Genomic DNA, 17,086 nt, shown 5'->3' with positions numbered 1-17,086 from the left:
AAGTTATATTTATCGAAAACTAACGCCCTCTGTTGTGGAGTAGCTGAATGTTTTCGAATTTGGAATTTCTGTGCAATGAGAAACAAAACAGCTAATATACCTAGGGATGTTATACTAAAATAAACCGTAACATGGTGCGTTAGGGTACATATTGAAATGCTGAATTTATAACCTAAGTCAGTTTTTACTCAAATTAAGCTGTCCAATCAAAGGCATAGTTTTCTTGTAGTGTACTGTATAACTATCGGTTTAAATGTGTGGGTTTGGCGACACTGGTTTTCATACTAATTATGACATTATCGCACTTCTATATGTTTTTACTGTTCTGTGGGCGTTAAAATCTTGGCGCTAATTCAAACCCAAACGTTTCTGAATCGTCAAAATACAGAAAAATAATAAAAAAAAAAATAATTTACCATCAGTTCCGAAATCAATTTCTACGTCTCGAAATGATCTAAAAGAACCGACAAGAAACCCCATACCTAGTTGCTCTTTTAAAATCTCATAAATGTAATTTTACTTATTTTAAAACAATAATCATGCCAGATATTCTGTGTTACTTTAGCGACTTTTTAGCGACAATTTTCCGTACATAAAAGCTCCCGACAAACTAACATACATATTGTCATTAGTCATTACGTGCTACTTTTTTAATAATTGCATGGATATTGGATATGTATCACTTGTTTACTTAAGTTACCAGGCGCGGTCCCAGCCTGACATTTTGGGGGGGGGGGGGGGGTCACGCGGATGGAGAGGTATGCCCCCCCCCCCCCAATCGTACTCGTCAAAAATCGTATTCAATACAAGTTAAGTATAAGCAAAAACTTGAGAAAATCTCTATACATTTTTTACATTTTCTTGCTAATTTAATTAGAAGATACAGCCGCAAAATGCTGAAATTTTCGCAAATTTCGACATTCGCAAGGGATTTAAACGGTATTTTAGCCTGCGAGTGACTCCGATTCGCACTTGGCTAGTTTTTTTTTTATATTTTGTACAGTATAATTTTTTTTCTATCTTATCGGCTACGATTTTGGGGGGGGTCATGTCCCCCGTGACCCCCCCCCCTGGGACCGCGCCTGTAAGTTACTTATTAAAATGCCGAAGTAAGAGACCTTTGTATTAATTATTCTTATCCAATTGTTTCTTCCAATTACCTACTCTAAATTCAAGGCTGTTTACCAAAAATGAATCATCAATCATGATTACGATATTACTAGACAAAACTTAACACGAGAAATAATACTAAATCTAAAGCCGAAAGCGGACTGTATCTGGTGAATGGTGCCATATTTATTTATTATCCTTATAGGTAGCTGTACCACATACTTGGCACAATTAAATTAAAATGTTATTCATTTTGTTGTGTTTTGTTATTTACTTCATAATTTATACCGCATTTAGACATTCGTAATGCTGTAGGATGTTCTAGCATCCAAAAATTGCTCCGTTGCGACGTGAAGGAAAGATAAACCAACTTTCATTTATAATACATAAATACAATATGTTGTTACAATAGCTTAATAATGTTAAAAACTATCTTATGATAAAACCACAGTATATGTTCTGTAAAATGTTCTGTCAAAAGTTAAGATGTTCTGTAAAAGTTATGAAATTATGAACACTTGATGAAGCAGTTAGCAGTTTATTCTCCAGAAAGATAAGAGTCGTTTTTGAGATTTCATTGATAAATGATACCTAAGTAAAAATACCAGTTATCACTATCACTACATAGTATAAAACAAAGTCGCTTTCCCTGTCCCTATGTCCCTTTGTACGCTTAAATCTTTGAAACTACGCAACGGATTTTGATGCGGTTTTTTTTAATAGATAGAGTGATTCAAGAGGAAGGTTTATATGTATAATAAGATCCATTAAGTAGTGGAGAAGTACTGTTATTTTTGAGGTTTCTAATGTGATGTCGTAAAAAATTACATTTATTCCGCTTACATTGCAAACGCAGGCTGAACCCTACGAGTTTTATCAAAATAATGTACTAAGTATTATACACATTGAAAAGGTCTACAGAAAAGTCCGCGATGGTATATGTCTATCTCTTATGGATAACCCACAATAACTTTTTTTTTGTCATTTACTTTTTTCGAAGCGATTTTAACCAATACAGCATTAATCCTTAACCAATTAAATACCATGGATACATTGTTCATTTAATATAGATCTATATGGCCCTTTACACCGTATGATTTAAGTGAATATTTTCGAAGATATTACAGATTTAAAAATTGCAGGACGTAGCGTTTGCGGCCGCCCGGCTATGTAGGGTAACGGCACCAGTGGTCAGCCAGGCACCAGTGATCAGCCTATTGCGTTGTTTATTGGCCATAAATATCGCTGTAATCAAAATAACCAAATCACGCGCACTTAAATAGAAGCTCTGTTTCGTTATTGGTTCATGCATCACGTGATAGGAGCAGCAGGGGGTCAGGGGAGAGAAGTAAACACGTTCGTACAGGTGCTGTCCGCCGACAAGAGCAGAAATGTCATGTCTGCAATATTTTTTGTTTCACGTGGTACTCTTTTGAAAGGTGAGAAATAACATATTTTAGTATGAAATGTGATTGTGTTTTATAGATAATAACTTTATAGATTACTTAGAGCATTTAATTTTATGAAATTTGATAAAAAATATTGTTTTTTTACTTAAAAATTTGAGGGGCTGACCATTGGATACTGATTTTTTATGAAAGATCCAATGGACAGCCCCTGGGGCTGATTACTGGGATTATTCCTAATTGTTAGAAAATCCAGTGGTCAGCCGCATTTCAAAATATTTTTTTCAAGCGGCTGACCACTGGGTCTCAATCTGTGGTCTCAATGATCCAGTATTCAGCCACGATGTTATTGAAATAATATTTTAAGTATAAATGCGAATGTTCGTGTTTAAATCTATAAGTAATACTTTATGTTAGTTAAGTTTTACCTGAAATAATGGTATTATGTGTAAAAAAGTTATTATTGTTCCCTTTTTTTCTAGCTAAAAATGCCGCCAAGACAACAGTATCTTCCAGAGAAATCCTCAGAAAGAGATCCTCCTGTGGTTGATTATAATTATATATATATTGTGGATTATAGATACATCAATAATATTATAAACTAATATCGCTGATTTCTTTAAAAATAATCATTGCTGTTTTGATGATAAATAATAAGAAGTTCCAAGAAAATAAGAAGACACAAAGAGATTATAATATATAGTATGTTTAAAATAATATTTGTATTATGTGCGATATACATTTTTTTGTGCTAAGTGAATCGTTGCTATAAAAACGTGATTAATATAGTTGATTTTGATATAACATTTTATTTTGATCTCATAATTAGTTATACTTACTAAAGGCTGAACACTGGGTTCAACAAGGCTGTTTATTGGTTTTAAGAGGCTGTTCACTGGGACACTGGGCCATTTTTTGTTTAAAATTAATTATATATTTTACTAAGAGAATTATTGTTTTTGATAAACGTTGATTCGAAACTACAATAAACAATAAATCCATACATGTTGTACGTTTTTTTATTCGACGATTGTTGTAGAAATGGCAATTGTCAAAACTTCAAAAAGCTGTTATGAGGCTGACCACTGGTGCCGTTACCCTATTTTATACCCGTGCGATGCCGGAGGCCGGAGCGGGCCGCTATATTTTTATACCTATACAACGTTCACAATTTTTCTGTAGTGTATTTAGTATCAGCATTGCACCCGTGCGAAGCCGGGGCGGGTCGCTAGTAAAATATATAAAGAACATTGTTTGCCAATTCATAAGTAATTAAGTTTAAAAATTTTAAACCAAGTTGATTTCAGTCGGGTTATTCGGACATTCCATTTTCGTGGGATTTAAATGAAACAAATACATCAGTCGTAATAAAATATAATTATCAGTTCGTGTTGAGTATTAAAACAATATTTACATACACATTCATATTATATACACATCTAAAATGTAACAATTACATAATCATTTTATGTACAACATGAAAACTACAAAAGTAAATCCTATTTATTGTGCTATAGAAGAATTACGAACAATATTCGTTTATGATGTAAAATATTAATGGAAATGGCTATGAATTTGAGATCTTTCGAGTCATAAAATCATTTATTTATAGTAAATTTCAATTATTATTTTATTCCATTAGAACAATCTATATTCAGTCGAATGACAAAACTTTTTAAATAATCGTAATAATTTGATTTTTGATTCACAACATTACCGGGTAAATATAGGTTTTTGGATCACCCATTTAAAAAAAAAACCATGGCATACCATAGTACGTAAATCTACATGCTAATTTCATGTATAACATAACACGACTTTATTTTTGTTGTTCTTGCATTATTATTTTAAAGCTTTCAACATGACCTGTGAAGTGGTTGTAATAAAATTCACTTTTATGGACGTTGTGTCCTTTTCTTCGACGAAAGTACTTATAATTGGTTTTTACGTTCACAAAGTTCGTAAGTAGTCGCATAGTTTTGAAGATTAAGAAAATTTTAACCTTGAGCGTTCTGGTGTAATTTTATGAAACATTCAAACATTTTATCAAACACATTCATAATAAAATAAAACTAGTGTACATATCGAATTCATTCTCAGTATAATAATATAACAGATAAGGCACTAACGTGTACATACTTCTTACAGATAACTATTTATACCACATTTATACTAAGCTTTGGGAAATCCGTGCTAATGCCATAACAATCTTGTATGTTCTTTTATCAATGCAGTCATTTACAAAATATCACATTATTCAAACAACAAATGGATTTAATTATTTTCAAGTGTAAATTGCAGTTGTAGGTATTTCGAGATAAAATTTATATAACTTTTGCCCTATGCTATTTTATTGTTGTTCAGTCCAAATTCAATTATTCCATTTGTTATAAAACCTGCATACTTTCTAACGTAGATGACATATTTTCAACTTTCAATAGGTATAAAGTTTTTATTCATTTTTAAGTTAGTACAAGATTTTACGAATTTCACAATCACCCTACTGTAAGCATAACAACTTCTTCCAGATAGATCTTTTTGGCTGTATGACTGGCAACCCAGCTAAGATGGCGGCATCGAAGGCGTCTTTCAGCTGTTTTCTTGTTTTCGCTGACGTTTCTACGTAGACAGCGTTTATTTTTGCTGCCAATGCTCTTGCTTCTACTTCGGTAACTGCGTGTTCTCCTCGCGCCTGTAAAAAAATAATGTCCACATTATCAATAATTTCAGAAGTTTATTTAATTACTGGATGCAGAACATCGAACACACGAAAAGTAAGATAGTTAAAGAAAATTATTCAATGACACGAAAAAAAAAATATTTCTAAAGAAGATGGCACCTATTTAAAACGTTCTCAAATAAATGTTATGCTAATTTTAAATGCGATTGATGAGTGAAACTTACTCTCAACGATTGAATAACCCGTCCATCGAGCGCCAAGTCACTCTGTGTGCCGACTAGAATTAAGGGCGCGTTCACATTCGCGACCGCGCGCGTCCACCGGTCCGCGACCGAACGGAACGTCTCCGGTCGCACCACGGAGAAGCAGAGCATCAACACGTCGGTGCCCGGGTAGCAGAGCTCGCGGAGTTCAGACATTGAATCCTGAAATGGAAATTAGTGTTGTAAATTAAACATTTACATATGGCAATATAGTGAATATTGTCAATTTTTGACATTGATATTTTACCGCCAATTTTTTGTGAAACTTTTTTTTTCTCAAAATAATGAACAGAAAAAATTGCGTCAAATAAAATAGGGCAGCAAATAATAGAAAACATTTTTAAAAAACTGTACATTGACAAATCCACAATACTAGATGACGATTTCCCGGGAAGATTTAAAAATTTAGAAGTTCATAATATACTAATTAATTAATTATGCATGAAGCTTTTGTATCCGCATTTTATCAACATGTTTATAAGGTTTCAAAGTCAACTTCAGAGAAAGTGTGTACACAATAAAATCAGAGAGATTGGCCTGATATACGGTGAGACACATCGATCAAATTGGTTGCATAATTTTAATAACGCCTTTACAATGATTGAACATTCTTATTACAAGCAAAAATTGCAATGTACTGAAATGTTAATAGTTTTCGACAGACTTTGATTGTAGTGATCAGTCTATATTTTAAATGGGTTGCAATCTCACATAAATGTAATATCAAAAATAGGTGGTAATTTGTTGACAATTTCTACAAGTTTAATTTCATAGGGGAGTGTTGCTTATGACAAGAGTTGATAAATTAAAATAATTACAATTTCACTTTACTTGGGGCGACCCCTGGGCCGACGGCCGGTTGGACGACCTAAGTATCGCTGGCGCGATCGACTAGAGGCGGACCTGCGCGTGCTACGAGCCAATAATAATTGGCAAGAGACCGCTCAGGACCGGGGAAGATGGAGAGTTCTCGTCTCAGAGGCCAAGACCCACTTTGGGGTTTCAGCGCCAGAGGAGTGAGTAAGTAAGTAAGTAAGTACAATTTTACTTAGCAATTTCAAAATGTGTGCCACTTGTAATTATTTTCTGTAACTTTTAAAAAGAAAGTGCACGATTTTTATTCATTTATTGCGAGTAAAGGACTTATTTATAAAGAAAGAAATCAGGAACACAATTATTAGGTCCTCAAGCAGACCTCTCAGTTAATGTCAATTACGCAGTTATAACAACTATTAACTAAGTAGAGCAGGCGTAATTAAGGGGGGATAGTTTCACCGACTCGGAAATTATAGCGAGCGGTAATTTTCACCTACAGTATGTTAGTTTATATCGCCTCCAGTATATAATATTTATTGCAATATATTTAGCTAGGTACATTATATAAGCGTTGAATTATACATCCTAAAATTTATGAGGGTAATTGTATGTAAGTTGTTGTAAAGAGAGTGTATTAAATATTTAATTATAAGGAAATAATATTATAGAGCAGAAATTATATACATTTAATGTATTGTAGTAGGTTATTGAGTGTTATATTTTGTGATATGGTATATATTATATGCTGATATAATTAGCTTGCCTTCTTAATTTATAGTTATGACGCTCATTTTTAAAAACGGCGATGCTTTTTATTTTAATTAAAATAAATGAAGGTTTTTTGCCTAATTTCAGCTTATGAAAAGACTGGTTTTTTTTTATATAAACATACTTATTTAAACATTGCTTATAGCCCTTAAAGGTGGCAAAATCGTATCACAGACTCAAACGATACAAATACATATTATGATATCTATTATCTTCAACATCACAAAACGTGTAAATACAATAAATCAGTTCCCACCTTTAACATGAAGTTCACACCGATGTTTATAAGCCATTCACGCAGGTAGGGAAACTGTGGGAATCCCGGCATGTGTATAAAACACAAAAAACGGACAAACGTTTGATCGAACACATTGCGAGACAATGCATGCACGTGCTTTTCGACAATATGGTCCATTCAAGAACAGCTGGGGCAGGTGGGACTTTGGGACTTGCATGGACTTGCAAGGGACTTTGTACAATATGTGAATTGACGCTTGGAGCAGGGAAACCTTAGATTCTCACTGGCATGCACTTCATTTCCCGTAACAGCCTTTCGCATACAATTTTTTGTCATTAAGAGGGCGTATAAAGCCAGATAATTCTACGATTAAGCCTCGCCCATTACGCGCCATGCCGCGCGCCCTCACAATACCCTCATACACCCGGCTCATCCAACGTACGTAAAGTTCATCGCACGCTAAATTATACACAATATTCTTCGCTCGTTCAACGCGTATTTTCGGTAGTTAGTAGGTATGTTGTCTAAAATAATTGTATAAAACAGTGAAGTTGAAATCATCACAAATTATGTAATATGTCTTTTTATTATTATTTGTTTATAATTATTAATGATAATCTATACATATTATAAAACAATAAAAAAACTGTCTGTATGTAATATATAAAAAAAACAATATTAGGGAAACAGTATAGAGCACGAATCCGTAAAAAAAGTCTGTCGAAATAGCGAGTATAGATACTATTTTTAAATAAACATACGCAGTCGACGACACACATTCCTCCAGAACTTTATTTTGATTAATTTGGTTATAGTCCATTGAATGAGTCCCTCCAAGGGGGGTCTAGAGTGCGTGAGTTAGTAACGTAAGATGTTTCTTCGGAAACATGTCAAGAGTCCCTAGGTAATAAACATACTTAAACCCCGGGCCACTAGGAGGAGCCCCGGAGTGGGGGGAGGGGGGAAATGGGTCCATTTTTTCATTTTTCGCTTAAATCTCAAAAACGGTACATGTTAGAGAAAAACTTTCAAGGAAAAGTTGAAAGGCCATAAAATTATCTACAAGTTGTACCTGAATCATTTTTTCCTATATCCTACCGTTTCTGAGTTATACGCAGTAAAACATGATTTTGGCTCAAACAATTTCCACATCAATCGATCAAAAAATATTTCTTTCTTCCAAAAAACTCAAAAGTGCAACTTGTGACCGGTACTGATAGATTGCTCTTAATTAGGTCTATAATTGGTAAAATAAACACATTCCTCCATGGAAGCCTTTAGGAGGAATCGATTGTCAAAATATTATATTATGGTAGTTTGAGTTACTGAACTTGATCTTTTTATTTTTTTCTTCCAAAAAACTCATAAGTGCAACTTGTGACCGGTACAGATAGATTGCTCATAATTAGGTCTATCATTGATAAAAATACCAGATTCCACCATGGAGGCGTTTACGGGGAATTGAATTTTATTAGGGTAGTTAGTTAAAAAGTTCATGTATCGTAACTACCCTAATAAAATTCAATACCTCCTAAAGGCCTCCATGGTGGAATCTGGTATTTTTATCAATGATAGACCCAATTATGAGCAATCTATCTGTACCGGTCACAAGTTGCACTTATGAGTTTTTTGGAAGAAAAAAATAAAAAGATCAAGTTCAGTAACTCAAACTACCATAATATAATATTTTGACAATCGATTCCTCCTAAAGGCTTCCATGGAGGAATGTGTTTATTTTACCAATTATAGACCTAATTAAGAGCAATCTATCAGTACCGGTCACAAGTTGCACTTTTGAGTTTTTTGGAAGAAAGAAATATTTTTTGATCGATTGATGTGGAAATTGTTTGAGCCAAAATCATGTTTTACTGCGTATAACTCAGAAACGGTAGGATATAGGAAAAAATGATTCAGGTACAACTTGTAGATAATTTTATGGCCTTTCAACTTTTCCTTGAAAGTTTTTCTCTAACATGTACCGTTTTTGAGATTTAAGCGAAAAATGAAAAAATGGACCCATTTTCCCCCTCCCCCCACTCCGGGGCTCCCCCTAGTGGCCCGGGGTTTTAGTATGTTTATTACCTAGGGACTCTGGACATGTTTCCGAAGAAACATCTTACGTTACTAACTCACGCACTCTAGAACTTTTTATTCAATGGACTATTAGATTGTACGACATTTTTCGACTCAGCGATTATTCTAAAAATAAAAATAAAAATTATCCTTTATAAAATATTACAAAGTTCTTCGAAATTTACGTATTATTTTATCGAGAGCTGGTAACTTTAGCAGGTACCTTTCTGGAGTATTTTTTTCTGCGTGGCAATAGTCAGTAGACACAGGTTGAGAGTGAGGGTCCACATTTTCCAAATTTAAAATTGTTCTGTGAAATTAGACTGAATCATCAGACTGAAAAATTTTTGTAAAACGTCATTCTTATAAATGTGTAGCTGGGCTCTTATGGGTCTATATCAGATGTTCCAGATCTTTGATTTTTTTTAATCAACAGAAAATTTCCATCAGACGCAACAATTTTTGTTGACGTCACTCCTATAAATGTTAGAGTGTGATCTCAGGGTCCTTCATCATACATTCTAGATCTTCGAATTTGTATATAATTATATTGCCCAGATAATACCTACACAACAAAATAACTTTCATTCAAAGCCGTCCAATAGTTCCGGAGATTGGCGTGTACAAACAAACAGACACATAGAGTTTTTTTAGGATTTACGGGAACAAACCTATCCAATGTCCTTTCTCAGGTCTCAAGCTAAAAGTCTCTATCAAAGTTAGAGCTTAGAGAGCCAGACATACATACAGACAAACAGACAAAAATTCTATAAACTATGTACCTATATTTTTGGCTCCTATATCGATTGAAAATCACGCCCCAAGTATCCGTAAAAATATTCAATGTACAGTTTTGACTTTCGTACAATTTTTTTTTATACCTATGTGATTGTAATATTATTATCTAATACAGATTGTAAATATATATAATGTGTAGTTACTATTCACAACTTGTATTGGTTATTTACTGGAGCAAACATAGGAATCTACCTATAGTAATACTATAATATATATATATATATATATATATATATATATATATATATATATATATAATATTATAAAACATTCCCGATTTGATTGATTGCATTTGCAAGGCGACCGTAGGAATTAGGTGCCTACATAACTAAGTATAAAAAGTGTCTTTGTAAATTGTAGGTACCCACTATGAATGTAGGTATCTATAAATATCGTCGCATGAATACTCAACTCGCGGAAACGAATTTACAGAATTTACACAAATAATAATATCCAAACTCGCCTGGATAAACTTTCTCAAATGAATCTATAGTTTAGGTGGTCTGTTGCGGTTCTGCATCAGGTGTTTCAGTTTTCAAAATAAATTATTATTTTATATTTCCCGGATAATATAATAGTACCTACACAACAAAATAACTTTCATTCAAATCCGTCCAGTAGTTCCGGAGATTAGCGTGTACAAACAAACAGACAAACACAGACAGTTTTTTTTATTTACGGGATAAAACTCATCCTATGACCTTTCTCAGGTCTCAAGCTATATCTGCACCAAAATTAGAGCCCAGACATACATACAGACAGACATACAAAAATTCTAAAAACTATATTTATGTATAGATATGTACTACATATTACTATGTAATACAGATTATGAATATTATATTATATATATATACATATACATATGTACATATATTATAAAAAAATACCTATTCAATGTAAGTACAGTTTTGACTTTCGTACGAATTTGTTATACCTATGTATAGATGTTATGTATGATTATCTAATACAGATTGTAAATATATAATATAATATATGTACTATTCACAACCGGTTTACATATTATTTATATTATTATTTACTGGAGCGAACATAGGATCTGCCTATAGTAATAATAATATTATAAATCTTTCTTGACTTGATTGATTGCACCGCGACTGTAAGAATAAGGTACCACTATGAATTTTATTTACCTATCTATAGTTGCTGCTGCTATCGCGTCAATACTCAGCCCGCGGAAATTATTTTACAGAAACTAAACTTTCTCAAATAGGTAAATCAAGACTTATCTTTTTATATTATAATTATTATTTATTAATATTATAACAATACTATTATAACCTTCGACATTTAGTTATCTTTTCAATTTGAATCTTCTTTAGTTCTCGTTTCTTAAGTCTTTTCATTTTGTTGTTTACCATTTTCAACAAATCCATATTCGGCGTAATTATAAAACACGGCGCAGCAATTTTAGCGTGGTCTACTCGTCTCAACGGAGCGATAGCGTCTGATGTATGAAATAGAATTATGTTTTTAGCTCCCGGAACGTGCGATGGAAGATGATTTCTTGCGTAATTAAAAATATAGTAAGCGCCAAAAGTGTTTTATCGTGATTAAACCAAAACTAAAAGTAATTACACAAAATGCTCTGACAAATATATTGCAAATGTTTTAATATAATTGTTTATGAAAAAAAAATCATAATAAGTATTACCATGTCCAGTAAAAAACGTAAAAGTGTGAAATTTAGAGGTAACTTCGTGAATTTTTTCTATCGAGTCAATTTCAATATTTTATGTTTTTGATCTGACAATATCATCGAAAATATCATCAAGTTTTACATATATTTTATTTTTTATATTTGGTCTTGAATATTACACGTATCAACTAAAAGTTGATTGGTGATTTGACTTTATACGCGCCCTTAATGTACCTACAGTATTGACGTTGTTTCCGTATTACATAAATACATATATAGTTTTTATCACAGTTTATTTTAAATCACCCAATGAGGTAACAGAATAACTGTGTTACAGTTACAATATGATAAAAGAAGAGATTGGAATTTTATAATTATCTCAAGAAAATCAGTGTGAACTGTTAACTGATTAGACCACACAATTTTAACGTTTAAACGTTTACGAGTTGTGAATAAATAAAATAAACATTCTCACCTGACCAGCTGTATCACAGATTTCCACGCAGACCGGCCGGTCGTCTACGTCCACCACGACTGAAATAAAAGAGAAGTAGCTCAAATTGATGTAAACGAAATTATTAAACATTCTGATAAGGTATAGTTCGGTCTAGAAATCCAGAATAATAATAACATTATCCAATTTCAACGCTTAATGTGTTCCAATGTTACAATTTTTCAAATCTAGTAAGCATATACTGCTTACTAATACGTGCTAATACCTAGATAAGCGTCATTAATTTTTTTTTTGGATTTATGTCTAAAACAGAGGAGATATATTATCATAATTAGGTAGTGTTTGTGCTTTGTGCCTGCAGCGGAAACTCGAATGCAGGTTATTTTGGTATAAAAATCTCTGAATGCGTAAATTTGCATAGTGCATACAAGATCTCAGAAAAACGCAAAAGCCTCAAGCAGACGAATGATTACCGTTAATTAATTGTTAATTGCTATGAGCCACGCCACCGATCTTAATTAGTAATCGAATTATGCAGTACAGTTACTACTTTACGGTTGTATAATTCCCAGTTCTGCTTCGTTACGCTAGTTTTTGTAGGAACGAATATTTTTATTTTGCATTATTTTCTGAATACAGATAATGTACATAATATTGGGCCAATGCCAAATATTATGTAGTATATTAACGAATATGCAATCGTGATGTCACGTATGTGATCGAAAATGGATTGAATTTTAAATCTAGGTATAGTAGTATATCAGCTACGAATGAGAGGCTCCCAAACCATTGATTGCATAATCAAAGTGTTCATTAAATATCACAGATAATTAAGTAGTACTTAGTTATTACTATTATTATATCTTGAAAGAAATGAAGACAGTAGAAATATTAAGTGAACGTAAGCATGTTATTTATGTTTTAACTGTCACTTAATTATGCTATTTATTACAGCAAGTTTCTGCCGCTCAACTGACTGGATAAAAGCCATGTACATAATCGAGTAATCGAGGGTAATTACAATCACAACAAACCAGACAGGCGATAGTGTGTTGTCTCCTTAACATCTCGTTAATCTGATACTGTGCTACACCTCGACCCATTTCCTCTGGCGTATCTTCATTATATAAACACGTTTATGACAGGACGACATGATAAATCGCCCGTACCACCACGATTTCTTACTTCTTGAGATGCGAATTCATTTATTTGCTATACAACATAAAAGAATACGTCTGTTTAAAGTTATATTGGCAGAAAAAGTGAACCAATGAATATAACTTGATTTTCTGTAATCTTGACGAATACTTTTTCTTTCCATTATCAAACGTACAAGTGTATAAGGTATATTTATTTTAATACTTACAATAGATGCATTAAGTACTTATTCTATCCTACATTTCAAAGTTCTTATAGGTAAATACGTGACTCCTGTGTTTGAAAACATCAACAAAAAAAAGTTTAAAAAAATATTTTTATTAACACATTTTTTATTTTTTTATTTTGCCTTTAACACAATGTTGCCGATAATTCGAATAGTTTCTATACATTTTACAACTTTGATCAGAACATTAATTTATTCAGCCAGTATAAACTAATATAAAAGTAAGGTCGGCAATTTATCGTATCGAATGCCCGGATGCACTTTGTAGCGGTGTATTATGCGAACATCCTGCGTTTTGTTTTTACTTCTATGTGAATTTTTTCTACGTCAATGCAAAAATGCATTTTTAGCAATTTCAGCTTGTTTTATGATAGAAGCTGACAGTCTACTGTAGACAGTAGGTAAATGAAAATGTACATTTACTTATACTATAAGATACTATGCTAAAGGTAGAGTAGAGTTATCATAAATTGTTTATTCGAAAAATTATGTATCTTTCACAGATAATATAATTCTATAATATGTAGTAATGTAAATCAAATGTGTATTGTAGATTTGCTTAATTCAAGTTCAACAATAACTACTCGAAAGTACCTAATTCCTATGAAATTTTAATAAGGAATCATTACTTTTATAAGGGGAATTAGTAAACGTTCTTATGAAAACATGTGGTTTCTCTAATAATTAGAGACTACTATCATATTTAGTTTGTTATCTGCATTACGTAAAGATTACATATTATATTGTTTGCTTTTATCCTCGTAACGAAAGATAAACGTTTAAATAATTTTAATTACGGCATTTCCAAAACATAATCCGAGTGCAAATAGGTATAATGTACAAAACTGCAAGTAGGCTACTAGCTAGGTAGGCTCATTTCTTGGTTGAGTATTTAGGATAAAATTACAAAAAGTATCTTTAACGCAAAGAAAGTTTCGCACGGTACCAAATTGATTTGGATAGGTTCATTAGGTACCTATTCGGAATTATTAAAAAAAAAAAACAGAAGAAAATATTTGATAAAATGATATCTAACACAACGCCCTCGCCATGAAGAAGTTTATATTTACTTTGTAAAATCTTGAAATTAATTCTTTTGAGCTCTTTTATAGGATTAGATTATTTATTTTTATTTCATTCAACTGTCAGTTCGATTAAGTGTTGATGCGAAAACATTTTTGAGATCAAGGCTGGCTTTATTGTTTTTTTCGTGCACTAAACAAATTTGAAAGTCCCGTGAGAACCGGAAATCTCGTTTAAAAATCGCAATACAAAAGTAAAAAAACTCTTGCAATGTACGTAACACATTGTCCACAAAATAATTCTTCAGTACCGCGTGCATCGAATATTTAATTCATTAAAACGTCGCATAAATCAAGTGCAATTAAAAAGAGCAGTTATTGATTAAGCCATAAAGTTTAAACTGATCTTTTGCATGCAATATGTAATGCGACAGCTTTTAAGTGATATTTAATATTTCTTTATCAAATGATGCACGTTATTAATAGTATTGGACTGGACGTTATTCCATGGGATAATAAGGTGTTTCAACAAAATCAATAATTATTTCAGAAATAAGTGTTAATCCTTATTAATGTACTGTGACCACACACACACAGAATAAGCAATAAAATTTCAAATATGACCGGCATCTTACCAATAATGTATTCCCTCAAAATAAACCATTGTTTATTAAATCTTGTTTTTCGTTTATTTTAAATGTAAATACTAGCCGAATGGCATTTTTATTGTTTAAATGCGACAAGATGAACCGAGAAATGTGACATTGAATCTTATCCTGCCAGTAAATTACCTTTTTTGCAAATAAGAGTTAAAACACGCGGAAACATCTCCCGGCATTTACCACGAACAATCATTAATCTACATTTAACAAAGCCACAACCTTTGTTCAGGTCACAGCATTTATTGGCATTTATTAACGCCCTAATGAGATCAACCTGATGGCGCCAGGACGCATTTACCTACTAAAACCTATTTCTCGTTGACCTATTTGAACATGGCAAGTTTGACAATACCTCTATCAATGACATTTGGAAACATGGCAAGGCAACATCATAGCAACTATACCTATAATTTATAAACAGGCTTTATTTAACGGGTTTAATTAAAAATCGGTCTGATGAAAGAGCGATATTAATCCCATAAAGATATTATGATTCATGATCTTCAAAAGGGCCAACAATTTTTAAACTACGGTCAGGTCAAAGTGCATAAGGTCTGAACGTGAGAAGCTGTGTGGATGTTAACACAATTAGCGTAGTTGTACAAATCTCAGTATAGTGAAGACAGATGCATTATTGTCATAATTAACTCTGACCATTTGAGTTTGTTTCAGAATTATTTAGAAATAAATTTTATAAGACAGTTCTCATAAATAAGATAAGATTTGAGAAGTATTATTTTCTCATAATTAAAAAGTCTCGGGTGGTATGTGTGTGATATAATGATTTTGTTAAATAAAAAAGAAAGGTGATTTCAATGTTCTCCGAATTCAGTAGGTAATAAAAAGGGTTGATCACGAACGTTTCATATTAAAATGATAACGGTCGAGACATAAATCGGTCAACGAAAGTTATCATCGTCCTAAAGAACTTTAAAAAGATAATAAAAGATGTCTCGATTAACAAGAAATAACGGCGCCAATTTTATCGGAAGCCAAAATCTAACTTCCATTATTGGGTCAAGTTTTGTTTTCGCCATATTTTATTTCCATAATTGTGGTTTTATGATAGCATCTAGTTCAATGCTTTTGAAGCGAAATATATTTTTTATGAGATGAAGATTACATAAGTCTTATTTTATTTAAATTGAAGCATAGTAATGAAACTAGAAGTATATTATTGAGTAATCTGTACCTCAAGTGAAAAAATGTGTAGAGACCGGATTAGGCATATACCTAATAAGCAACTTGTTACACGCAATATGTAGATTGTAGATGTATCATCAATGTGCATATGTAACAAAGATGTAACAAAATAATGTTCAAGTTTCTTTGCAACTTTAAAAATAATTATATCAATGTAAACTTATCTCATACCAAACGTACAGATGGTAATGTTAATATTTAAGGTTATTGATATCAATTTACCATTACAATTAATAAGGAAAGATTATATTGCGTAAACAGAAACACGTCTAATTTTTTTAGATGAATTCTTAAGCCATAAGGTTCATTATTAAACTGCTGAATGATGAATGCCCTGCATCCAAATACCTCATTGAGTAAACAAAACGCAGTACATCGGCAGGATGTTCGAGCATTCACGTCACTACATTGTTTTGCTGAAATGTACAAGCAGCATTGTATAGGAGTGACATGTGTTTATATCTCGATGGTAGGTCTGATGATGGATGGTTGACCATTAAGTAGGTTAATGTATAAGTTTTATAGTTTGAATTAATTTTCTGTCTATGG

General features: G+C 32.4%; 1 protein-coding gene across 1 annotated transcript in view; it reads right to left on the bottom strand.

Moving 5' to 3' along the window:
* Positions 1–3,874: 3,874 nt before the first annotated feature.
* LOC149484398 (uncharacterized) overlaps positions 3,875–17,086 on the bottom strand; it is a 41,954-nt gene continuing 28,742 nt past the window's right edge. Inside the window, exons 2-4 of the mRNA XM_089700529.1 lie at positions 12,288–12,346; positions 5,421–5,621; positions 3,875–5,208 (exon numbers count right to left, since the gene is read on the bottom strand). Of these exons, the coding sequence (XP_089556655.1) occupies positions 5,017–5,208; positions 5,421–5,621; positions 12,288–12,346 (452 nt within the window). The 3' untranslated portion in view covers positions 3,875–5,016. The remainder of the gene's footprint in view (positions 5,209–5,420; positions 5,622–12,287; positions 12,347–17,086) is intronic.

Source organism: Colias philodice, chromosome 11 (genome assembly GCF_061535455.1).
Source record: "Colias philodice isolate Cphi_HAF_F1 chromosome 11, ilColPhil1 Martin Lab GWU primary, whole genome shotgun sequence".
Taxonomy (NCBI): domain Eukaryota; kingdom Metazoa; phylum Arthropoda; class Insecta; order Lepidoptera; family Pieridae; genus Colias; species Colias philodice.
This window is presented reverse-complemented; position numbering and strand designations above follow the sequence as displayed.